This window comes from Heterodontus francisci, chromosome 3, assembly GCF_036365525.1.
Source record: "Heterodontus francisci isolate sHetFra1 chromosome 3, sHetFra1.hap1, whole genome shotgun sequence".
Taxonomy (NCBI): domain Eukaryota; kingdom Metazoa; phylum Chordata; class Chondrichthyes; order Heterodontiformes; family Heterodontidae; genus Heterodontus; species Heterodontus francisci.
In genome coordinates, this window is record NC_090373.1 from 73845847 (window position 1) to 73872221 (window position 26375).

General features: G+C 39.6%; 1 protein-coding gene across 5 annotated transcripts in view; it reads right to left on the minus strand.

The window, feature by feature from the left end:
• dusp23b (dual specificity phosphatase 23b) overlaps nt 1-26375 on the minus strand; it is a 134612-nt gene that overhangs the window by 74639 nt on the left and 33598 nt on the right. The window contains exon 4 of one of the 5 annotated variants that reach the window (XM_068023250.1): nt 6430-7031. The exons of the other annotated variants lie outside the window; for them this stretch is intronic. Coding sequence (XP_067879351.1) covers nt 7026-7031 — 6 coding nt within the window. The 3' untranslated portion in view covers nt 6430-7025. Of the gene's footprint in view, nt 1-6429; nt 7032-26375 lie in introns of those variants that run through there. 5 annotated transcript variants of the gene reach the window in all.

The following is a 26375-nucleotide window of genomic DNA, read 5'->3' on the forward strand; positions in this document are numbered from 1 at the left end:
TAGGGGATAGCATAGTTAAGGGAATAGATACTGTTCTCTGCAGCAGAGATACAGCGTCCCGAAGGCTGTGTTGTCTACCTGGTGCCAAGGTTAAAGACATCTCTCCTGGGCTAGAGAGGAACTTGGAATGGGAGGGAAAGGATCCAGTTATCGTGGTTCACGTAGGTACCAACGACATAGGTAGGACTAGGAAAGAGGTTCTGCTGAGGGACTATGAGCAGCTCGGGGTTAAATTAAAAAGCAGAACCACAAAGGTAATAATCTCAGGATTACTACCTGAGCCACGTGCAAATTGGCATAGAGTAAATAAGATTAGAGAGGTAAATGCGTGGTTCAAAGATTGCTGTGGGAGAAATGGGTTCCGATTCATGGGACACTGGCACCAATACTGGAGAAGAGAGCTGTTCCGTTGGGATGGGCTTCACTTGAACCATGCTGGGACCAGTGTCTTGGCGAATCGTATAACTAGGGTTGTAGATAAGGCTTTAAACTAAATAGTGGGGGTGGGGGAGGGTTCAATTGAAGGGAAGTTTAAAAAGTCAAAAAGTAATGAGAGAGCAGAGGTGCAGGGTAGTGAAGAGGCATAGATTAATCAGAGTGTGACAGGTAGGGACGGAGAATACGAGCACAAAGAGTACAGCATAAATTAGAACCAGAGTTGGTAAAAATGGTAATAAGTCAAAGCTTAAGGCTCTTTATCTGAATGCAAGTGGCATTTGTAACAAGATAGATGAGCTGACGGCACAGATAAAAATAAATGAATATGATTCGATAGCTATCGCAGAGACACGGTTGCAGGATGACCAGGACTGGAATCTCAATGTTCAGGGATATTCAACATTCTATAAGAATAGGCAGAAAGGAAAAGGAGGTGGGGTAGCTTTGTTATTAAAGGAAGGGATCAGTGCAGTTGTCAGTAATAATATAGGTGTAATAGATCATGATGTAGAATCGGTTTGGGTGGAAATAAGGATTAGCATGGGGAAGAAATCACAGATGGGAGTGGTCTTATAGACCCCCGAGGAGTTGCCTCACTGTAGGACAAAATATTAATCAGGAAATAATAGAGGCGTCTAAGAAGGGCACTGCAATTATCATGGGTGATTTTAATCTGCATATAGACTGGACAAATCAAATTGGCAAGAGTAGCATGGAAGACGAATTTGTAGAGTGCATCAGTGATTGTTTCTTGGAATAATATGTTGCAGAACCTACTCGGGAACAGGCTCTTTTAGACTTAGCAATGTGTAATGAGGTAGGATTAATAAGAGATCTCGTAGTTAAGGATCCTCTAGGGGGAAGAGATCATAACATGGTAGAATTTCAAATTCAGTTTGAGGGTGAGCAACTCGGGTCTCAAACCAGTGTCTTCAACTTAAACAAGGGCAATTACAGAGGTATGATGAAAGAATTGTCTAAAGTGGGCTGGGAAAATAGACTACAGGGGAAGTCAGTGGACTAGCAGTGGCAGACTTTTAAGCAGATATTTCATAACAATCAGCAAACATTTATTCCGGTTAGAAGGAAGGACTCGAAGAAAACTACGAACCACCCGTGGATAACAAAGTAAGTTAAGGAGAGTATCAAATAAAAAAAAAAAGGCATACAAAGCAGCGAAAGCTGGTGGTAGGCCAGAGGATTGGGATTTTTTTTTTTAGAAACCAGCAGCGGATGACTAAAAAACTAATAAAGAGAAAATTTATGAGAGTAAATTGGCAAGAAATATAAAAACAAACAGTAAGAGCTTCTACAGGTATATTTAAAGGAAGAGAGTAGCTAAAATAAGTGTGAGACCCTTAGAGGATGAGACTGGGGAATTAATAACAGGGAAATGGCAGATAATTCAAATCAATGTTTTGCATCAGTCTTCACGATGGAGGACACTATAAACATCCCAACAATAATAGATGAGCAAGGTGTAAGTGGGAGGGAGGAACTTGTAACAATCTCTATCACGAGGGAAAAGGCGCTGGAAAAACTGATGGGACTAAAGACAGACAAGTTGCCAGGACCTGATGGCCTGTATCCAAGGGTTTTAAAAGAAGTGGCTGCAGAGATAGTAGAGGCATTGGTCATAATATACCAAAACACACTGGATTCCGCTAGGGTACCAGCGGATTGGAAAACCACTAATGTGACACCCCTATTCAAGAAAGGAGGGAGACAGAAAACAGGAAACTATAGACCAGTTAGCTTAACATCTGTCATTGGGAAAATGCTAGAGTCCATTATTAAGGAAGAAATAGCAGGACATTTAGAAAAACATAATGCAATGAGACACAGTCAACATGGTTTTATGAAAGGGAAATCACGTTTGACAAATTTGTTAGAATTCTTTGAGGATATAACAAACAGAATGGATAAAGGGGAACCAGTAGATGTAGTGTATTTGGATTTTCAGAAGGCGTTCGATAAGGTGCCATGTAAAAGGTTATTACACAAAATAGGAGCTCAGGGTATTGAGGGTAATGAGTTGGCATGAATTGAGGATTGGCTAACAAACAGAAGGCAGAAAGTCAGGATCAATGGGTCTTTTTCAGGCTGGAAAGCCGTAACTAGTGGGGTGCCATGAGGATCGATCCTAGGGCCTCAACTATTTACTATCTATATTGATGACTTGGCAGAAGGGACAGAGTGTAGAGTATCCAAATTTGCTGACGATACAAAAATAGGTGGAAAGGCAGGTTGTGATGAGGACACAAAGCATCTGCAAAGGGATATAAATAGGTTACGTGAATGGGCAAGAGCTTGGCAGATGGTGTTCAATGTAGGAGGGTGTGAGGTCATCCACTTTGGTAGGAAGAATACAAAGACAGATTACTATTTAGATGGAGAAAGACTACAAAATACTGCAGTACAGAGGGATCTGGGTGTTCTTGTACAGGAAACACAAAAAGTTAGCATGCAGGTGCAGCAGGTAATTAGGAAGGCAAATGGAATTTTGGCCTTTATTGCTAGGGGGTTAGAGTTTAAAAATAGGGAAGTCTTTTTACAACTGTACAGGGTGTTGGTGAGGCCACACCTGGAGTATTGCGTACAGTTTTGGTCCCTGTATTTAAGGAAGGATATACTAGCATTGGACAGTTCAGAAAAGGTTCACTAGGCTGATTCCTGGGATCAAAGGGTTGTCTTATCAAGAATGGCTAAACAGGTTTGACCTCTATTCATTGGCGTTGAGAAGAATGAGAGGTGATCTTATTGAAACATATAAGATTCTAAGGGGGCTTGGCAGGGTAGATGTTGAGAATATGTTTCCACTGGTGGGGGAATCTCAAACTAGGGGACAGTTATAGAATAAGGGGGGCACACATTTAAACTGAGATGTGAAGGAATTTCTTCTCTCAGAGGGTGGTGAATCTCTGGAATTGTCTACCTCAGAGTTGTGGAGGCCAGGTCATTAATTGTATTTAAGGAGGAGGTAGATAGATTTTTGAAATCTCGGGGAGTCGAGGGTTATGGGGAGCAGGCCCGAAAGAGAAGTTGAGGCTGGGAAAGATCAGCCATGATCTTTATGAATGGGGGGGGGGGGGGGGGGGGGGGGCAGGCTCGAGGGGCTGAATGGCCTACTCACTTTTTGTGTTGTGTAGAGTGTCCCACCATCTTCAACTGAACTTTCAATCGCGAGAGACATCTACAATCTCAGACCTACACCCATCGAGAACTTGATTTCCAAGAGAATTGAACATATTTATCGTGATCTCCCACCTCCCCCACTAAAAAAAAATCACTTTCTTTTTTTCCCCTCTCTGTCGCTTCTTCTGTATGCAAGCGAATGCGTGAGTGGACGTGGCCGTGACAATTTCAGGACAAGGTGCATTGATCAATAAACAATTGATTTGCTGTTTTTTTAAAACCTGCAAGAAACCCTGTCGCTGTTTGTTTATTTGACAGAAATAAACCAAGGGGTTAAACCCTAGTAACAAAACACTTGCTGCGGTCAGGTGGGGAGTTGAATAGTGGGAGCCACCCACATCACACCACGTGGCCGTAACAAACTTCTGCCGTCCGCACATGCACAGTTAAATGTGGAAATCCAGAAATTACTGTCAATGATTCCCTGCTCCTCCACAGGGAGCACTGTTGAAATCCTCAGATGGAAACCAATTAGAAATCACTGATTTGACATGAGCTTCCACTTTTTACACTATTAGTCTTGCTGTAAAAAAACCCTTAAAAAAGGGTTAAATGAGGTGTAACACTCTTTAAAGGCATTGTGACAGAAACCAGACCTGCCAAATGGAAACATATTAATTTCGTCATATGGGACACTGCTTGAATCTTTTACTGGACACTACAAATGACTTTTTAAAAGAAAAAAAAAACAGCATTGAACAGCTAAAAAGATGGTCACACATTTACATTCGGAGAAGACAAGGGCTGGCTGAGAGACAGCTGAATAAAGAGACAATGGGAGTGCTCCCGATTCAATTAGCGAGATTGCTTTTGCCAATAGGCGTTATCAAAAGACATCGATACCCCTTTAACTTTGGAAGAGCCAAGTTCTCCCCTTTTATGTCTGATGGACTCTGAAGTTCAAAGACCCCTCTAGGAGGTGCTGTCTCAAACAAAGAAATGGTCACATGACATAGCTGCTGGCAACACTGAGGTTTTTTGAATTGTCCCTCAGAGTGAACAAAACACTGCAACTGAACTGGACTGACAGGAAAAAGTCTCTCTCTCTCTGTCTCCCTTGCCAGCAAAGTCCCAGGGAAACCACAATGGCAGCTTTTAAACTTCAAGACTGCAGAACTTTACAAACGACCACTAAAAACAGTTGAAACCTGCCTGCAGCCTTCTGGTACCAGAGAAGCAAGCCTGAAATTGTACACGTGGCCCGACCGAGGACTCCCAGACTTTAACTTCAATCAAGGACACTAAAGACAGTATCTGTATTCCATTTATTGCCAACTCTACTTCAACCTCTATCTATTTGTACGTGTCTCTCGTGCACGTGAGCATGGACGTGTCGCATATTTTCCTAATTTTAACCAGGTTAGAGTGATAAGGTTAATAAACTTACATCTTTCTTGTTTAAACCCAAGAAAACATATGATTAATTACAATTGCAAATGAACCAGAGTGCAGCGAGCACAGGCTCACTGAGGTGATAAGCTAAAATCACCGTGTTTAAAAAGACAAACCCTGTTACAGCCAAACCAAAGAAGGGGTGAGAGGGGAGCCTGAGACCCATTCCCCACCTGCTCATAACAGTATTCTAAGTCATATTTACTGAACAACCTCTCAAATTAAAACCAGTTATATTGGTGGAATGCCTAATAATGATTAAATTCCATAGATTTGATTTTTAAAAAAAAAGTTTATTAAAAAATTTCTACCTCAATTCCATGCGTATGCCCCAATCTTCATTTAGCTCTCTGTAAAATGATTAAAACGTGAAGGATAATCATGGCTTTTCACTTCCTGGTTAGTTGTCTGAAATAATTCTTCTAACTGATTGGCCTGCATGATGGCATCACTGTTGCTGAATGCCAGCGATCCCCTGTAGTTTGCATCGGAATTAAATCAGTGCCAGGAAAAGGTGAAATCTATGCCAGAGAACACCAGATCTTTGTCAGCAGCATTCTTAGTGTTCAGCGGCAAATGCTGTCACTTTACTGCTGCCCTCTATGTAAAATCCATGTCTATGTAGCCCCTTAAGCATAACTCACCAATACAGAAGTGGGAAATCATGTGATGCAGCCACTTAAGGGTCAGTCTAAAGGAAAAGTGCATTTTATATGTGGCATAGAGAGAAGCAACACTGAAGAACATCATTCACAGGTTTAGAATCTCTATCAACTACAAGCACTTCAATGCTCTAAGTTTTACCCAAGTTGAGATCCCCTTTAAATATAATTCCAAATAGCTGCTTTCCAATTTATATTGCTTATGGTTGGTGTATAGGAGAGAAAACTGGTGGTATCATTGTAATTAGTTAGAAAGAACTTGAAGATCAGTATTAAGATTGCAAAAACAAGTACAACAGCACTACAACTCTATCCAAAGCAGAAAATGCAGTTGGGGTCTCAATCTATGAACCTTTTTGCACGTTTGCTTTAGATTCACACAAGCTTCATGCTCTCCTAAAGATCAAAATGCAGATAAAAGCACGATAAGTACAGAGGACTAGGAGGCACTTTAGTTTCGGGATTTTTTTAAAAAATGTTTTTGAATGTAAATGGGGCAATAGAGACAAAAAAAACCAATTTATTTTTGGTTATGCTGATTTCTATGAAATAAACCATTCAATATGACTTCTGTTTAATTATCCTTCTAAAGCTTGTGGTGAGCTCCAATCTGTGTTTCATCACCAGTTCCCAACAGGTATCCTCTGCCCTTTATTTTCCATACATATAAACTACTAGTTATCCATGTCTTTACAGCACAACACAACTTTTATTTCAATAAGCTAAATTAAAAAATGGATTGTACATGTCTGTTTCAAATATTGTTCAAGTAACAAGATTTCTCAAGATATAACAAAAACATTTATTATCCAATGTTTTAAATTAAATTTGAAAGGCAAGTTTTTTTTTAAGTTGCAAACATTTTTGAATATGGACACTTATATCCTTAGGAAGAGAGGAATAAGTTCCTTTAATGTCTTTAGATGAAGTAAATAAATTTCAAACTAGCAAACTTTAACAAAAATCAATCTGCAATTCAAGCAGTTTAAACGAGAAAATTCCAGTTTCACATTCCAGTCATACTAGTGACAGATTCTTAGTCTTCACTAACCCGTATGAACTATTTAAACATATTTTAAATTTTTTACAATTAAATCTGTGCTAGATTAACTACAACTTTTGCATTTGTGACATAGTTCAAAAATATACTATTTTGAAATGGTTGTTGCGTTGTTCTGTTTAATTCTTCACTTTTAATTGAGGTCTTCAAGTATTTTTAACCAATTTTGAGCATGATTCAATGCAAGGCACACTAGTGAAGCAAATGATGTCACAACAAAGGCCAGTCTTGATGAAAGTTTTGTTGTGGTGTAGGAAAACATCTTTAGAAAATCACGTTCATACCTAAAAATAAAAAGCACAATGTAGTAGCATATACATATTTCTGCAGATTGCATTTATGTTCAATTATTGGTTTGTGCTACATTTATTGGAGGATGATAATTCATTAAGACAAAACTTTTCCACTTTTGGTATCCAGCATTAGCAGATGGCATTTCTCTACTTTCCATATTCTTGGACAAATTGGAACATTATTTCCGATTTAATGACATTAAACATATTGTATATAGAAATAACTGCCACACATTTCATTCAACATAGTCAAATATATTAATTTATAAACATACCGACAAATTTAGAAACGTCAAAACTTTTTGCAGTTAATTCAATCACAATGAATAAATTTTAAATTTATGAACAAAAGATTGGCCAAGTAAACCAACTGAGTTACTCAGAAAAATTCCAAATACTTTTGTCTGGCATTTCTTTCCTGAAATTTCTAATGGTTAAAATTAGATTTTTAAAACTTATATAATTCACAATTGCATAAAAAATTACCTATAAAGGAGTAATTTCTGATTTACTGCTAGGGTGATCCTAGGATCTGGGGGTGGTGTTTAAGTACTGTTGCTCGTCATTAACTGAAGTGTGGCTGGGGGGGGGGGGGGGGGGAAGTGTTCCTGGGATGTGCAAACAGTAAACCAAGTTGAGTGGGGGTTTCCCATCTCCATGGCATGGCAACATTTTAGAAGTTATCTTTAGGTGGGGTGGGGTGGAGGGGAAATCATAGAAAAGAGGTCGGCAGTCTTGGTGTTTTGGAAACAGGCCCCAAGGAGCCGAATGATGGATCCAAGTGAAGGAGTACTGGGGAAAGAGAGCTGTGAGAGGATGAAGTGGGGTTGGTGGGGGGGGGGGGGGGGGGAAAGAGGGGGCAAAGAGAAGACGAAAAAAAGACTACATTTTTACGTTTACACCAGGTAAAAACAATTCTGATCACCAAAACAATAAAAAATCTTGGAAAATCCCTGAACAGATGCAAAAAAAAAATTTGACTTATTTAGTGGGCTCAATAAGATCGTATGCCATTGTGTGATCTCCCAAACTTCTTGGAATGCCAAATAAAACTTGCATTTGAATATATAATTGCTTATAATCAATGGCCCCAATCATCATAATGTTACCATTTAAATGGGGAGCTGAACTACTCAGTATCCAATATGAAATGCATGAAGTGTGATCAACTACAACTTGTCAACGAATAAAACATACTGAATAAACAATACAAGGTGATTTTGTTTTCTTAGAACAAAATTTGTAGCTTTTAACTATCTAGAAGATGGAGCTTACTTTCAGATATCTATTACTGAGAAAGTAAAGGTTTTGGAAATGCTTACTGGCTGTACCATGTTACAGAGTGAAGCAAGAAAATTGTTCAGACTCTGAAGTCTGCAATATCATAACTTCCATCACAACTGAAAATGCAAACTGAAAACACAAAAAGTGGGGATAAGTTCTTTGGTAGGTGAAAGTTTTCTGTACTAGTTTAAGGAGGTAAGGACATGTGATATGCTGTCACAGGTCTTGTTCTTGCCAAAAGCTAAGAAAAAATAAATTACAAACTATGAAGATCTAAATGGTATACTAGTTTAGGTCTCTAAAAATTGACAGGCATAAATTATGCCTTATTCATAAAGATGCATTCAATACCCAAGCTGCTAGCCTATGTTTTAAAATGTTTCTTTTCCAAATGAGTCAATAGCAGACTAGATTGATGACAATCATAGTGTGCTTTATAAAGTATCTTCTGCCTATCAAACAGTATTTCCTTGCAATAGAGGGAATGCAAAGAACTAGATTCAAGAAAAAAACACACCACACATTGATCCCTTTGGTCAATAAATACATTTTGAGTAAGGCAGAATGAGCCCAACTCTCTTTCATGTGCCAAACAAAATATAATGGACCCACCAATGCATAACGCTTGCTGGCCTTACATGGTAAAGACGACACCAGTTGTAATTTTCATTAAGAAATTTAAGATTAATGAACATATAGATTCAAACAGTTTTCACATTAGCTTGCTCAAAACTAAATTCCAATGCTATGTACCGGCAACCTGAGGAATGTTATTTAACTCCCTCTTCATAAAAGCTTTTTGTCTGCATCTTAGATGCTATGCAACAATGAAAAGGCAGGTGTTAAGAGATTGTCACTTGGAATAATTCATAACATGTAATGTAAATTTTAAAGCCAAGAGCTTACATGGTCTTGGGGCTTAATCCAGTTATTCTATAGTAGGCCTTTTAAGAGGATATCAGATCAACAAAAAGCATGAAAACCTTTCAGACTACAAAATAAAAAAAACCTTCAAAGAATGTATCTCTCTCTGAACTCAGTTGTGGAAGAAATTCTGAATGCTATTTTAATAGAACTAACACTAGCAATGATTTGGAACTTCACTGGTATGGCAAACAGATCCACTGCCAAAGACAGGAGAAAAAACTGTTACAGAATGGGAACTCACCAATTGGAGATAAAGAATAGAATAGTCATGGTAGGAAAAGGCTTGTTTTTTGGGGGCATCCATTGTGTTACATTTGTTGTACATTCACAAATTTATTCAGATTTGTATGATCTCTATATCCTAAAGCTGAGCTTTACACATAGGAAAGATCACCAGGCTGTTCAACTAACTGTTCAGAATAAATGCTAGGTGCAATTTTGACACTAAAAAATAATAGGACAGATTTTCTTGATTTGTTTCAAATGTAGCGTCACAATCCTGTGTTTTATTTTCTCTCCTCAGGAAATATTGTGGTGCGCCTTTAAGGCTGCAAAAGATCAGTACTACTTTAAAGGCAGCAAGCTCCAGAGTCAGTGAGACAAAGTGCATTCTGGGAGAGAGAGAGAGAAGAGAAATTCAATGTATCCATTTTGACTTTGAAACTAGTTGGCAAAAAACTGGGTCAGCTGACAGACTGTTCCAGCACGTGAAGGAAATAGGAGAGCTCTCAATCAATTTAATCCCTGTGTAGTTTCTCTCTCAAAATTCAAAAAAAACTGAGCCAAATTAATTCCTTAAAGAAATAAATATAAAAGGTTGCTATTCTTTAACAAATTATTGATCTGCTGTGCTCATCGCTGAAAAAAAAGAGTTCAATACGACAACTGCTGAACTGAATTGCTGAATTCCTATCTTTGGAAGGATCTACGGATTCATCGAACCTTGGAAGACTGCAAGTGAACTTTGTGTTGCTGCAGAAGACCGTTCGTAGAAAGCATAATTTGCGAAGACTTTTTTTTCTATTTTTTCGGGCAGCTAATTAAAAATCAAACTACTGTTGGAGTATATGTATGCGAATGCGGGAGTTTTGATTTTTAAATAAGTTATTAGGGTCTTTAGATATTGGTTTATCTTAGTAGCGTTTAAAGATTTTAGTTTTTTTAATAAATAGTTAATTTGTTGATTTCTAAAGATACCTGGTTTGGTTACTAGATTGTTTCAATTCAGCTGCTGCTTTCTTAGATTTGGAAAGCTTAAAAGAAATATGATGAAACCTATGGAGCGACAGACTGAACCGACAGTGTGTTGCTCCCACCACAATCAGAATCATACATTTTGATTGGGGGCTTTGTCCTGAGCAGTCATAACATATATTAAATTGGGGGCTCGTCCGGGATTGAATCATATTTTAATTAGGCAGCTCATGTCTGGGATCAGAATCAGACTAATTTGGAGGGCTTGGGTTTGGAATCATATTAATTGCTCGTCTCTGGGATAATAAACAAATTGCGATCTTGCGTATTAATTGCTCTCATGTCTGGGATCATATCAATTGGAAACTCAATTATTGGGATCTAAATCTAATGCCAATTACAAAGAAATAAACAGAACCAGGTCTCTTGTCTGATAAGGTACAGCCTATACCATAGTAATGACATTAGCAGTTGCAGCAGAGTTTTTGGGAAAGCAGAGTGTTTCCCTCAGTGACTTGATAACTTTAACTAAGAACAAATTAAAGAGAATTGAAATTAGGTGCCAAAAATAGAGATAATTGACACAATAGCCCAACACCTGGAATTAGAAGGGGAATACGTGGAACAAGAAAGTAGATGGTCAGAGAGTGATGCAGTGGTATTGGCTAAGATTCAGTTAGAAACTAAAAAACTTGAGACTGAAAAGAATTTTTTTTTTTTAAAAACTTCATTTTGGAAGAAAGGGAGAAAGACAGCACATTTTGGTGAGAAAGTGAAAGAGGAGAGAGAATTTAAGTTTAAAAAGATGGAACTAAAACAAAGGGTTAGTCTTAAATCAAAGAAAATTCAGGTCAGGAAGAATCTGAATTTAGCTCAGGACTCAGCGAAAAGTTGTTTAAATTTATTCAAGCTCTTCCAAAGTTTGAGGAAAGGGACGTAGAGGCATTTTTCATATCTTTTGAAAAAATAGTCAGAGGAAATGGCCAAAGGAAAGTTGGACACGGTTTATGCAAAGCATGTTGGTAGGCAGAGCTCATGAAGTTTATGCCATGCTTCCTGAAGAGGCTTCTGCAGATTATGAGATGGCAAAAAAGGCTATTCTCACTGCGTATGCGTTCGTCCCTGAAGTTTACTGTCAGAAATTTCGGAACTTACTGGCTGGGCAGACGTATGTAGAATTTGAGAGGGTGAAGCAAATTAATTTTGACTGTGGATATGGACTTTAAAGATGGAAACCACATATGTGAACCTTTGAGAATTGATTCTCATAGAAGAGTTTAAAAACTCCATTCCCTCAGTAGTGAGATCTCATGTAGATAACTTGGAAGTTTTGAAAGCTGGGCAAGCAGTAGAAATTGATGATTTTGAGCTTGTGAATAAGCCAAAACCTTTTCTCCTTCACCCACACAAACCCAAGAAGGATAAAGTGGGAGAGTGAAAGGAAAGCAAGTAGCCAGGGACAAGAAGGAACAGCTGGGAATTCCCCAGAATCAACTCCTCAATTCAGAAAGGAAGGTGCTGAGGGTAGAAGTGAGGTTCGCAAGCCAAAGTGTTATCATTGCCTCAAAACGGGTCACTTTCTAGAAACAGGTTCTGGGAATATTTTCTGCATGTGTCGTCACCTGAGCAATGGCTAAACAGGTTCCATTGTTGCAGGTAAAAGGGGAACCATAAACAGATAGCCAACTGAAACCTTATTTGGGGAGTTAGATAATCCAAATGAGACGTTTAACAGATCGTCTATCATAGTAGTACCGCAAGCTGATCCAGAGATATACCGATTGGGAGGAATGAGGAATTGAAGGAAATTAGTATTAGTAAGACGGTTGTATTGGAGAAATTAATGGGATTCCAGGTTTCTAAGTCCCCAGGACGTGATATTCTACATCCCAGAGTGTTGAAAAAGGTAGCTATGGAGATAGTGGATGCATTGATCAACTTCCAAAATTCTATAGATTCTGGAGCACTTCCTGCAGATTGGAAGGTCACAAATGTCACCCCACTATTTAAGAAAGGAGGGAGAGAGAGAGAGAAAACAGGTAATTACAGACCTGTTAGCCTTACTCCAGTCGTTGGGAAAATGCTAGAATCTATTCTAAAGGATATGATAAATGGAGACTTGGATAATAATGATCTGATTGGGCACAGTCAACATGGATTTATGAATGGGAAATCATGTTTAGTTTAGAGATACAGCACTGAACCTGGAATTTTTTCAGGATATTACTAACAGAATTGATAAAGGGGAGTCGGTGGACGTAGTATACTCGGATTTTCAGAAGGCTTTTGATAAAGTCCCACGCAGGTGGTTGGTTAGCAAACTTAAAGCACATAGGATAGGAGGTAATATACTGGCATAGATTAAGGATTGGTTAACATGCAAAAAGCAGAGAGTGGGAATAAACGGGTCATTCTCGCGTTGGCAGTCTGTGACTAGTGGAGTACCGCAAGGATCAGTGCTTGGGTCCCAGATATTCACAATATATATCAATAATTTGGATGTGGATATGTACCAGTTCCAAGTATGTGGATGACACTATACTAGGTGGGAATGTGTATTGTGAGTAAGATGCAAAGCGGCTTCAAGGGGATTTGGACAGACTTACTGAGTGGGCAAGAACGTGACAGATGGAATATAATGTGGAAAAGTGAGCGGTCATCCACTTTGGTAGGAGGAATAGATGTGCAGAGTATAGCCTTTATTGCAATAGGATGAGAGTACAGGCGTAGTGAAATCTTGCTTCAATTGTATAGAACCTCGGTTAGACCACACTTGGAGTACCGTGTGCAGGTTTGGTCCCCTTACCTTAGGAATGATATTATTGTGTTAGGCAAAGCCCCCACCTGCCAAGACTGAGGCACACATGATTTCGCCACATGAACATTAAAACTTAAAATGGCAAGCTCCTGACTGCAAAGACATTTGCAATAGTAACTGATAGTGTTGGAATAATGGGGACCCAGTCGTTGCTTCCCCAATGCACAGAAGTGGTCAGACCAGTTTTGGTCACATGACTGACTGACTGACTGACTATTGGAGGTTTTGAATTTGCACTTCCAACAGAGGATTTGAGCTCAGAAAGCCATGTGCTCCTGGTTGGAACAGAACCTCCTCTCCAGTCTTGCCTGCCTCCTTCGCTTTCCCACGGAACTGAACCCTGTGAAAACACGAGAACCTCAGAGAGAAAAGTCTCCAACATGATCAAGGTTTAAGAAGAACACTGGGCCCCGACGAACAGCAAGACTACCTACAATCAAGTGGGTTCGAAGCACAGTAAACAAGAGACTCTTCTGATATTGCCTCAAACTCTCTCTACTATATTTTCCTCTCCTCTTTTCTGTCCCTATTTGCATGTGTGTATCGTGTGTGCATGCTAGCATGGGTGTGTCATATATCCATAGGTGTGAACCCTATTAGAGTTTAAGTTTAAGTAAGTTCACCAGACTTGTTCCTGGGATGGCGAGACTGTCCTATGGAGAGAGATTGGGGAAACTGGGCCTGTACTCTCCAGAGTTTTGAAGAATGAGAGGTGATCTCATTGAAACCTACAAAATCTTAATGGCGGGGCAGGCTCGATGGGCTGAATGGCCTACTCCTGCTCCTATGTTCCTTGCCAAAAACAAAAGCGGGACATCAATATATACTTACTATCATGGAAATGGCTACACGATTCCCAGAGGTCATTCCTTTGAGGACAATTACTGCTAGAATAGTAGAAAAGTTAACCCAATTCTTTACAAGATATGGGTTACCACTTGAAGTTCAATCAGATCAAGGTTCTAATTTCATGTCTAGGATATTTCAAGAAGTCATGGGCAATTTGGGGACTAGGCAGTTGAAATCTTCAATATATCAGAGTCACAAGGAGCTTTAGAGAGATTTCACCAAACTCTCAAAATGATCAGAACATACTGTCACGAATATCCACATAACTGGGATAAAGGACTAGACACCAGAGACTCAAATGAGTCTACAGGCTTCAGTCCTTTCAAATTGGTTTACAGAGATGAAGTAAGAGGTCATCTAAAACTTATAAAACAGATTCTTGGAACAAAATAATGAATCTTTGATACCAGACTATGTATCTGTGTTCCGGGAAAGGCTTAGAAAAGCTTGTGGTGTGGCTCAGGAACACCTTAAAGCATCCCAAGCCAATATGAAAAAATGGGCAAACAAGAACGCAAAAGCCCACAATTTTCAACCGGGGAAGAAGTATTAGTGTTGTTACTGTTACAGCAAGAACCATAAAAAGCAAGGATCAGTAGGCCCATAAAGAATGATCAAAAGAGTGGGTAAGGTAGATTACTTGATTGACACCCTGATCGCTGGAAGAACCACCACTTGTGTCACATCAATATGCTGAAGCAACATTATCACAGGGAGGATAAGCCAGTTTAGTTATGTCAGGTAATTGGGACTGTTCAGAAGGAAAAGGATAGTGAGGATGAGGCAGAAGCAGGCCTACAGAATTCTCAGATTGAATCTCCAACTATCAGATTAGTGAATACAGAATGGTTAGGAAAATTAGACAATATGCTTTTGCAATTTGAGGCAAAATAACATGAAGACCTAACCAGGCTTTTCACAACATTTACCAGAGTTTGTAGGGATAAGCCAGGATGTACAACCTTAGCCACGCATGAAATGAAAACAAGAAATGCTGGAAATACTCAGCAGGTCTGGCAGCGTCTGTGGAGAGAGAAGCAGAGTTAACGTTTCAGGTCAGTGACCCTTCTTCAGAACGAGTATTTCCAGCATTTCTTGTTTTTATTTCAGATTTCCAGCATCCACAGTATTTTGCTTTTATCTTAGCCACGCATGATGTGGATATGGGGGAATCATTCCTTTAAAACAACATCCTTGTCGCATAGGTTCAGACAGACAGGCCCAAGTGGAAGCAGAGGTCCAATGCATGCTGAAGGGCAGCTTAGTTGAACCTAGTCAGGACAGCTGGAATTCGCAGGTGATTTTGATGCCTAAACCTGGTGGGTGGGATCAAACTAGCATAGACTACAGAAAAGTCAGTAAGGTAATGAAGGCAGATAGCTACCCAAATTCTCATTTAGAAGACTGTACGGATAGAGTGGGCAACACCACGTGTCTTAAAGAGACAAATGTGTTGGAGGGATACTGTCAAATTCCTTTGACACCCCAAGATAAGGAAAAATCAGCTTCTGTTACACCGCACAGGGTTTTCCAGTATCAAATGATGCCACATAGGATAAGGGGTACTTGAGAAACTTCTCAGAGAATAGTAAACCCAGAAGTGGCCAGTGTTCCTAGATGTGCAGTTCACCTGGCTGAGGTGATGGACAATAGAGACACTTGAAAGGAAAACACAAAACAACTGGGAGGCTATGTTTGGAAGGTTGAAATGGGCTAATTGGGCCGACATTTGCAAAACTTAAAGCCAAAAATGTTTTGATGGAACTTGTTGCTGTAGTCTTATCATTTTAGAAAAATGTATGTAAATATGGAAAAAAAGATAGTGTTTTTCAATTCCTATTTCGGAAGTGGTGTTTAATTTCGCCAGTGTTGGAGGTGTCTATATCCTGTGTTTTTTTTCCCTCCGTGGGAAATATTGCGGTGCGTCTTTAAGGCTGTAAAAGATCAGTTCTTCTTTAAGGCAGCAAGTTCTGGAGTCAGTGAGCAAGAGTGAGGGGGGGGGGGGGGTGGTGGGAGGGGGGGGAAAAGAGTGAGCCAGAGCAAAGGGGGGGGGGGGGGGGGAAGCCAGAGAGCGACCGAGCGCGAGAGCGAGCGCAATAGAACAGAAATTCAATGTATCCATTTTGACTTTGAAACTAGCAGGCAAAAACCTGGTTTGGTCAGTAGACAGACTGTTCCAGCACGTGAAGGAAACGGGATAGCTCTCTCTGTCAATTTAATCTGTGTAGTTTCTCTCTCAAAATTCTATAAAGCTTTGAGCCAAATTAATTCCTAAAAGAAATATAAAAGGTTGTTATTCTTTAACAAATTATTGATTTGCTGTGTTCATCGCTGGAAAAAAAAAAAGAGTTTCATACTACAACTGCTGAACTCCTATCTTTGGAAGGATCTTCGGACCTTGGAAGACTGCAAGTGAACTTTGTGTTGCATTAGAAGACTGTGCATCGGAAGTGTAATCTGTGAAGACTACAGGTTTTTTTCTATTTTTTCGGGCAGCTAATTAAAAATCAAACTACTGTTAGTTTGAGTATATGTATGCGAACGCAGGAGTTTGATTTTTAAATAAGTTATAAGGTCTTTAGATATTGGTTTATCTTAGTAGTGTTTAAGATTTTAGTTTTTTTAATAAATAGTTAATTTGTTATCTAAAGATAACTGGTTTGGTTCGCTTCATTCAGGGGTTACTAGATTGTTTCAATTCGGCTAAGCTTTCCAAATCGAAGAAAGCAGCAAAGAAATATGATGCAACCTGTGGAGCAATGGGACTGAATTGACAGTGCGGTGCTTCTACCACAATCAGAATCATACAGTTTGATTGCGGTCTTTGTCGTTAGCGGTCGTAACAGTAGTATATATGAAAACGTTGAAAGACCTACACAAAATAAATACAGTAAATGCTTTAACTGTGTTTGGAATGGGTACACTGGAAATAAATTAAAGGAAAAACTGTATAGACTTTGTCATCAGATCTGGTCTTCGAACAGGTTAGCATGTAGCAAATTGACAACAAAAGTAATCCATGTCAGAACTTTCTTGCTAGGAGGATACTGAAAATCACTAAAGAAACAAAGGTTTCAATGATATCAAAATATTGCAGATGCTGGAAAGCTAAAACAAAGTGCTGGAAATAGCAGATCTGGCAGCATCTGTGGAGAGAGAAACAGTGTTAACATTTCAGGTGGATGACCTTTCATCAGAACGTTTTAATGAAAGGTCATTAATCTGAAAGGTAATTCTTTACATTGGAATAAATACAATAAAATCAGCATCTTTAAATAATTTTCATGAATCATAGTTCAACAGTGACTGGTTTTGTTTTCTACCTTTGTCCTAAACAATTTGATTTCCAAGCTTGATAAAATTTGGCAGAGATACTGCAGCACACATCCAGTTTACTCTCAGTGGCTAAAATTCATAAAAAAGTAGTTCACTATCCCTACAGACTAACCTTTCACATAAAAGTTTAAACAAATTCAAATTACATGCCATGATAATTGGCCTATTACACATATGCTTTTGTTTCCTGCAGATGAAATGTTTCATTTAGCAAATTTGTTTTTCAAACATCAGGATTTGAACAAGTGCAGCCAGTAATGATTTCCTCTTTTTTGCCTTAAGAAACAAAGTGCAATAGAAAAAGGCAAAGATCCTACACAAGCACACTTGTTAGTAAGCTATAAATATTTTTTAAATGTGTTAATCCTCTGAAGTACACCATGTCCCATTCTGAAAGATCAACTCATGGCATTTGAATACTTGATTAATATTTCTTCGTGCCATGTATTCCAAAGAGCAGATCACTACTGCTAGCCAGTATTATAGAACTCATGTTCAAAAAAAAATTTGCCTTGGCGTGTCATACTCACAAGTGCAGCGATGAAAATACAGAACCAAACTGAAGAGTTATTAAAAAAAAGGAACAATTTTTAAAAGGCTGATATATGTGCTGTCAACAAAATGGAGGACAAGACACATGCCCCTCAGCATCTCATGCACACAAATCTACATTCGTGCCTATTAAGACTGAAAACCAATTAAGCCCCATCTGTATGGAAATGTGACAGATAATCACACCTGGATGTCAGCTATACTCAAAAACAATGAGACAAGAACTTTCTCAGCCTTCTCGTCCCAGAATAACCTCAATTACAATAGAGTGTGAACCATTCTTATCTCAGAAAGAGGTCATCGCCAAGGCCATTATACAGCCCAGCTAGGACTGAAACCTGAAGTCACATGGGCGAAAGCAACCCTTGCAAATTTCACCTTAAAAACGTAATCATTTTGAAGAACAAAGGGCAGGAATTATCAGGACATGAATAGAGACATCATCAGTCTGGTCTGTTCTCAGCCACAGTGCAACAAAAAGCCATCTTGAACTCCAGCAGGCGTGGGAGGGGAGAGCAGGCACAGTAGGGCAAGGGAAAGTAGGCGTGGGAGGGTGAGGGAGGTTCCAGTCAATTCAGTTGAACCCTGTTGAGACAGGTTGAAAGCTAGCTGCAGCAGAGACAAGAAAATGCCTTTCTTAAAACAGCTCTTTGACCAGTGAGCATTGACCCAAGACATCAGCAGCATTTTCAACCCAAAGTACATCAGGAGACTACAACTGCCCAACAATTACCAGACAACCAGCCTCGAGGGGATCCCACAAGTTATTCCTGAAACACTAGACTCTTACAACCTTAACTCTGAACAACTCTTACCCTGTACTTTTCTATCTATCTTCTTTTGAGAGTGCATATGAGTGAATGTGTGAGTGGTGTTGTGAACACTTTCGGAGAATGAGTATTGCTTAATAAATATTTAATCTGCCGTTTAAACCTACCAGAAAACCTGTCATTGTCCGTTTATTTGGCAAATAAAACACAAAAGGTTATCACACACCATCACCATGCCATATGAGGCAAAATTTTCAGAATGGTTTATAGAATGGCAATGGTACAAGACACAAACCAGTTTAAATAATTAAATATTTCTCAACAGAATGCCAAATGTTAATTGCATATTCATTGTGTTTAATTGTATGTAGCTAGTGAGCATTAATTGGTGATTCACATGAGTCCCTATAAGTAGACAGGCAAACTGTGGTTGTTGGATTAGGATGTGTATGCTTGTAATCTCTAACTCTGTAAATAAATAAGTGTATAAAGATTGGCTCCAGTTCCATCCTTCACCAACTAGCTTTCAGGAGAAGAACACTGTATACTGAAATAAAAAGTACTCTTCTACTGGGACAATTACAAGATAAATTCCTCAAAACTCGATACCATTTTGAATAAGCCTACCTAAATACTGCATGAAAAAGAGCACAGAGATATAAAATTATCTAGTCCATTATGAATATTTGCTCTTAGCATAGTCTTGTCCAGAACAATTGTCAGTCTACCATTGTATTCTTGTCCTTACAAACATTACTTTCGGGCCAAATACATTTAATAAAAACATCCATCAAATATTTGACAATAGTACTCTGGCTAATTGCACATCAGTCACACTCTGAGCAAAGAGAAGTCCTGGGAGAAAAATTCTCATGTATACCAATGTGACGTTGCCCACTTCATTTGGGCAGAGAAATGGCAGATGGAGTTCAATCAGGGCAAATGCGAGGTGATGCATTTTGGAAGATCCAATTCAAGAGTGAACTATACAGTAAATGGAAAAGTCCTGGGGAAAATTGATGTACAGAGAGATTTGGGTGTTCAGGCCCATTGTTCCCTGAAGGTGGCAACGCAGGTCAATAAAGTGGTCAAGAAGGCATACGGCATGCTTTCCTTCATCGGACGGGGTATTGAGTACAAGAGTTGGCAGGTCATGTTACAGTTGTATAAGACTTTGGTTCGGCCACATTTGGAATACTGCATGCAGTTCTGGTCGCCACATTATCAAAAGGATGTGGATGCTTTGGAGAGGGTGCAGAGGAGGTTCACCAGGATGTTGCCTGGTATGGAGGGCGCTAGCTATGAAGAGAGGTTGAGTAGATTAGGATTATTTTCATTAGAAAGACGGAGGTTGAGGGGGGACCTGATTGAGGTGTACAAAATCATGAGAGGTATAGACAGGGTGGATAGCAAGAAGCTTTTCCCCCCCCAGAGTGGGGGATTCAACTACTAGGGGTCACGAGTTCAAAGTGAGGGGGGAAAAGTTTAGGGGGGGATATGCGTGGAAAGTTCTTTATGCAGAGGGTGGTGGGTGCCTGGAACGCGTTGCCAGCGGAGGTGGTAGACGCGGGCACGATAGTGTCTTTTAAGATGTATCTAGACAGATACATGAATGGGCAGGAAGCAAAGAGATACAGACCCTTAGAAAATAGGCGACAGGTTTAGATAGAGGATCTGGATCGGCGCAGGCTTGGAGGGCCGAAGGGCCTGTTCCTGTGCTGTAATTTTCTTTGTTCTTTGTAACCAAATGAGTCCTCATCTGATTTCACATCTTAACTTTATTGTTTAAGGCCTATTTCCAAGTTACTAATACATGTTACAAGGGAAACTGTATCTCAATAATAATAGGCTTCACTTGGCTAACATACCAGTTGAAGGGGACAGTCTGCAGTCTTCAGATCAATCCATCCATTCGATTACCTAGAATATGCCATTACATATTCTAAAAAGGTTGAACATTCAAAGTCAACAAGACTCTATACAAAGGGATTAAGAGCAGTTTAAGAATAAGGTGCATCTTGGGAGGTTGGTGAAGAGGAAATTAGTAAAGTGTGAGGTAACAATATTATGGATAAGAGTTCAGTAGTATTGATGGTGAAGTAGCTGTGGATAAATATTGAGAGAGATGGACCTACAGAGTCTGTTATGGATTGAATATGGGGTCTGAAGTTCAGCTTAAGGTCAAAACTGCACACAGGTTAGTTGAATCTGAGTGGGCACCAAGAGGAGAGGATGGAGTTCGAGACAATGGTAAGAATCAAGAAACGTCAGTTTTCCAAATGTTCAACTTGAGAAAGTTCTGGTTTACTGTCAGATAGGCAATACAAGTTCGGCTCTTGAAGAAGGTTCACTCGGCTGATTCCTAGATGAGGGATTTGTCTTATGAGGTAAGATTGAACAGGTTGGGCCTTACTCATTGGAGTTTAGAAGATTGAGAGTTGATTTTATTGAAACACAAGATGCTGAGCGTGCTTGACAGGGTAGATGCTGAGGGGATGTTTCTCCTCGTCAGGGAATCTAGAACTAGTTTCAAATTAAGGGCTCCCCATTTAAGATGGAGATGAGGAGTAATTTCTTCTCTCAGAGGATCATTAATCTTTGGAATTCTCTTCACCAGAGAGCAGTGGAGGGTGGGTCATTGAATATATTCAAGGCTGAGTGAGATAGATTTTTGATTTACAAGGGAGTCAAGGGTGGGGTGAGGGGGGCAGGGGGAAGGCAGGAAAGGAATTAAGGCCATCAGTCATGATCTTATTGAATGGTGGAGCAGACTCAAGGGGTCGAATGGCCTACTACTGCTCCTATTTCTTATGGTTTTATGTAATTTGTTTCATGTGTTAGTTGAGAGATAAACATTGGCTAAGACGCCAGGAGAACTTCCGTGCTTTTCTCTGAACAGTGTTATGGGATTATTTATTTTTACATCCACCGAGCAGATTTTATTTCATCCAAAAAATGGCATTTTTAACAGTGCAACACACTCCCTCAAGTACTGCATTGAACTGTCAGCCTAGATTATGTGCTCAATTCTAAGGAGTGGGACTTGAACTCACAGACCTTCTGGTTTAGAGGCAAGAGTGACACGAGGCGGAAATCCGGGTATGTTGAACAGTTCTTTGTCAACAAGTTTCAGCCTGTGTTCCGAAGCAGCTTTTAGGTGTGCCTGACCCTTTAAAGTTGCTTCAGTGTACCCCTGGAGCAAACTATTAATTCCTCCAAATTGTTGAGAGCCTAAATGGGATATTTTCACAGTGCTGGGAGTGCAACTGAATTATAATTAAAATGATCCCATCACAAAATCTAAGTTCAATAGTTCATTACTTCAAAACAAACATTTCTTCAAATGCGAGGTACCTTAGGGAAGTCTACAAAGGGCCACAAGATGGCACTGTCAAATTTTCAAAAGATGCATTTTAAAATGATGTAGGCCTTCAAAAGTAGGCATCTGATAAGGCAAATTCACTTTTTTTTTTGCAAATTTGCCTTATGATAAATACAACATAAAATAAGCAGAGGGAACCCATATGATGTTCTTACTTGATATGGGCTGCTTGGATTTTTTTTCTGGCTGCCTTAAGTTAATGTCAATCACATCAAACCCCTACTTCAACCAAAGTGCTCTTACTTGACTTTGTGTTCCACTGTTAGCTGAATTAATAACCTGAGGCTGCTTTGCCATAGCCCTTGCAGATTTCTTTCTAAATAGAGGGTCAGCAGAAGCTAAGAAAAGTTATATTAAGTCAGTTGAAATGTTTTTAAGAACGACTCAATTTTTTTCTAATGTTTATCACAGAAATCAGAATTGTCAGTACACAAAACAGGCCATATGGCCCATCAACTCTGGGCTTATTTAATTTATGGACTCTGCTGTAACAATGATGTGCAGTAGAGAATTCCATATTCTAATCACTATGAAGCTTTGTTTTTTTATGAAGCTTTGACAGGGTGACCCGTTGTGTGAACGTGGCATGAGCGAGCGCAGGTTTACAACATACATAAGAATATCCATTTACTCTACATTTTCAAAACTTTGCTCTAACAAAGTTTGGCGTGCTCTCCCTGTTCTTCTGGTTTTATTGAATTAAGTTTTAAGTAGGTGATATTTAAGAGGGACTAAAGTGAAATTCTCTAGGCTAGAACTGGAGTAGAAAGCAACATCAATAATTTGGCAATGTAACCGAGGAAGAAGTCATGGAAAGAATCCAAGTCGAATTTCTTCTATCCTACAAAGAGAGAGGCATAAAATGACCATGTCAAAAAAAGATTTTTCCTGCAATACTTGTAATTTATGACCAGATCTACCTCCCAGAGCAACTGATTACAAAAATTCATACAGAATTCATATTAGAATCCTGAAGAAGTATATTTCATGAGATATAGTTCCAGCCAAATAAAGATAAATAGTAATGTAGCCATTAAGTGACATTTATAATACTTAAAAAAAAAATGAATGGACAGAATACCTTCAAGTACTAATAACTGCTCTGTTATGGAGAAGCTGCTGGGTCAAAAACTGTTTAACCACGCATTAAATGTTATATAAAAAGCAACATTAAGATACAAGCTCAGATATTCCTCCTCTTGACAATAGTAATGCAAGAACAGGAATAACAGTAGGTTATTTAGCCTGCTCTGCCATTCAATTAGATCATGTTCGATTTGTACCCCCTCAACTCTATTTTCCCACCTTTAATACATATCCCTTGATACCCTTACCCAACAAAAACCTGTCGATTACAGTCTTGAAATTTTCAATTGGCCAAAAGACCAGATTTTTAGGAAACAGAATTTCCTATAGCTTCATTTGGTAAAAATGCTTTCTGATTTCATTCCTGAATGGGCATCGCTCTAAATATTAAGGTCATGTTCCCTGTTCTCTATTTCCCCCACCAGAGGAATTAGCTAATCTATCTCCACCCCATAGAATCCTTTAATCATTTTAAACGCTTCAAATAGATAATCTCTCATCAGCATTTAAATTTGGTAAACTGCGTCATTTGTATGATCAGTCACAACTTGGATGCAAGCCCGTGTACCTCAAAATGGGGGTGGGAAAATAAACAACTGCAGGCCTAAGAGGCTTACAATTGCTGCATGGTCTTGTGTAATGTTGCAGCTACTGCTGCAGGCCAAAAGATTGGAGGAAAATTATAAAAGATGCTACTTGCCAAGTTTGCAGGTGATACACATGCTTTAGGACTGTGAAGGGTATTACTAACTGCAATCAGATATCTCTGCGTTGGAGGAATGGGCCTGCATTTGGCAAATGACATTTATCTGAGAAATGCAGTGCTATTGTCTGTGGCCTGGACCAATGCTAAGCATACCTACACCTTCCAAGGGTTAGAACTAAAAGCTGTGGTAAAAGAAAGAGGTCTTGGTATCATAGCTCAGAGCTCACTAAAGGTTCCCACCCAATGCAATGAAACCATAACTGAAGCAAATAAGAGTTCTGGGTTGCATTCAGAGGGTCATCCTTTACAAAACAACATCTGATTGTGTCCTGTATCAGAATTTGGTCAAGACCTATTTTAGAATAGTGTTCAGTTATGGGTCCCCTTTTAGGGGTTGGCAACAAGAGGCTTTGAAAAAGCAATCAGAGGAGGACCACAACAATAATTCCCAGTTTAAAATTACCTTAGCTACCCAGATAGGCTTAAAGGGTTTATATACTTCAGAAAAGCATATACTCGGACGATTTGATTGTGATCTGTAAAATGATGAAAGAATTAGATTGGGTGGACATTATTTCAATGGGATACGTTGAAGACCAGCAGGAGTCATGTGTATAAATGACAAAAGTGAAGAAATAGGTTAGTTGTTAGGCAGTTCTTTTTCTCCCTCAGAGAACAGTAAACTTATGGAACAAGTCTCCAACTTGGGTAGTAGGTGCTATATCATTCAAGAGACAGCTGGACCAGTTGCTGGCTGGGGCAGAGATCACATCATAAAAGAGATGGGTACTAAATAATATTAAGTCATGGTCAATGTAGTCTCCTGGACTAGTTTTGACTGCATGGTAGGATGAGATAGAAATGTTTTGGATTTTTTTCCAACTGACTTTGGGTTTTTGATCTATTTTCCACTTCCCCCAAGAAAATATATGGCACCTTCAACGAGTACAAATGTCCCAAAGAGCTTCACATGAGCATTAGAGAAAATTTGACATCTGGGGACGAGGATGTAAAGAGTCTCTTCATGTGATGCAATATGCATCACAACCAGGGGCGAGAGTGGCCAAAGGCCAAAAGGTCTGAAAATTAGTGGCCAAAGACAAAGACACAGAACCATGTAATTATAGCACTGTTAACGATCTGCAATGAATGCAAATGCTTCAGGCCACTTCAAATGTGCAGAAATATTAGTTTTCCCTTTGTTTACCATCAAGACAGTGAACCTATGCATTTGTATAAAATCACCAATGACCTCAGCATTCCAGCATTTAATAGTTAGTACATCACGTAATTAAGGATAAAATAAATTTTACCAGAACTGTCAGTTTTTTTTTTAATAAAGGCAGTCAGAAAACCAAGCTGCCCCAAAGGTCAAAGAACAGTACAGCACAGGAACAGGCCATTCGGCCCTCCAAGCCTGCGCCAATCTTGATGCCTGCCTAAACTAAAACCTTCTGCACTTCCGGGGACCGTATCCCTCTATTCCCATCCTGTTCATGTATTTGTCAAGATGCCTCTTAAACGTCGCGATCGTACCTGCTTCCACCACCTCCCCCGGCAGCAAGTTCCAGGCACTCACCACCCTCTGTGTAAAGAACTTGCCTCGCACATCCCCTTTAATCTTTGCCCATCGCACCTTAAACCTAATGTACCCTAGTAACTGACTCTTCCACCCTGGGAAAAAGCTTCTGACTATCCACTCTGTCCACGCCACTCATAACTTTGTAAACTTCTATCATGTCGCCCCTCCACCTCCGTCGTCCCAGTGAAAACAATCAGAGTTTATCCAACCTCTCGTCATAGCTAATGCCCTCCAGACCAGGCAACATCCCGGTAAACCCCTTCTGTACCCTCTCCAAAGCCTCCACATCCTTCTGGTAGTGTGGAGACCAGAATTGCACGCAATATTCTAAGCGTGGCCTAACTAAGGTTCTGTACAGCTGCAGCATGACTTGCCAATTTTTATACTCTGCCCCGACCGATGAAGGCAAGCATGCCGTATGCCTTCTTGACCACCTTATCCACCTGCGTTGCCACTTTGAGACCTGTGGACCTGTACACCCAGATCTCTCTGCCTGTCAATACTCCTAAGGGTTCTGGCATTTACTGTATACTTCCCACCTGTATTAGATCTTCCAAAATGCATTACCTCACATTTGTCCGGATTAAACTCCATCTGCCATTTCTCCGCCCAAGTCTCCAACCGATCGATATCCCGCTGTATCCTCTGACAATCCTCATCACTATCCGCAACTCCACCAACCTTTGTGTCGTCCGCAAACTTACTAATCAGACCAGCTACATTTTCCTCCAAATCATTTATATATAATACAAACAGCAAAAGGTCCTAGCACTGTTCCCAGCGGAACACCACTAGTCACATCCCTCCATTCAGAAAAGCACCCTTCCACTGCTACCCTCTATGACCGAA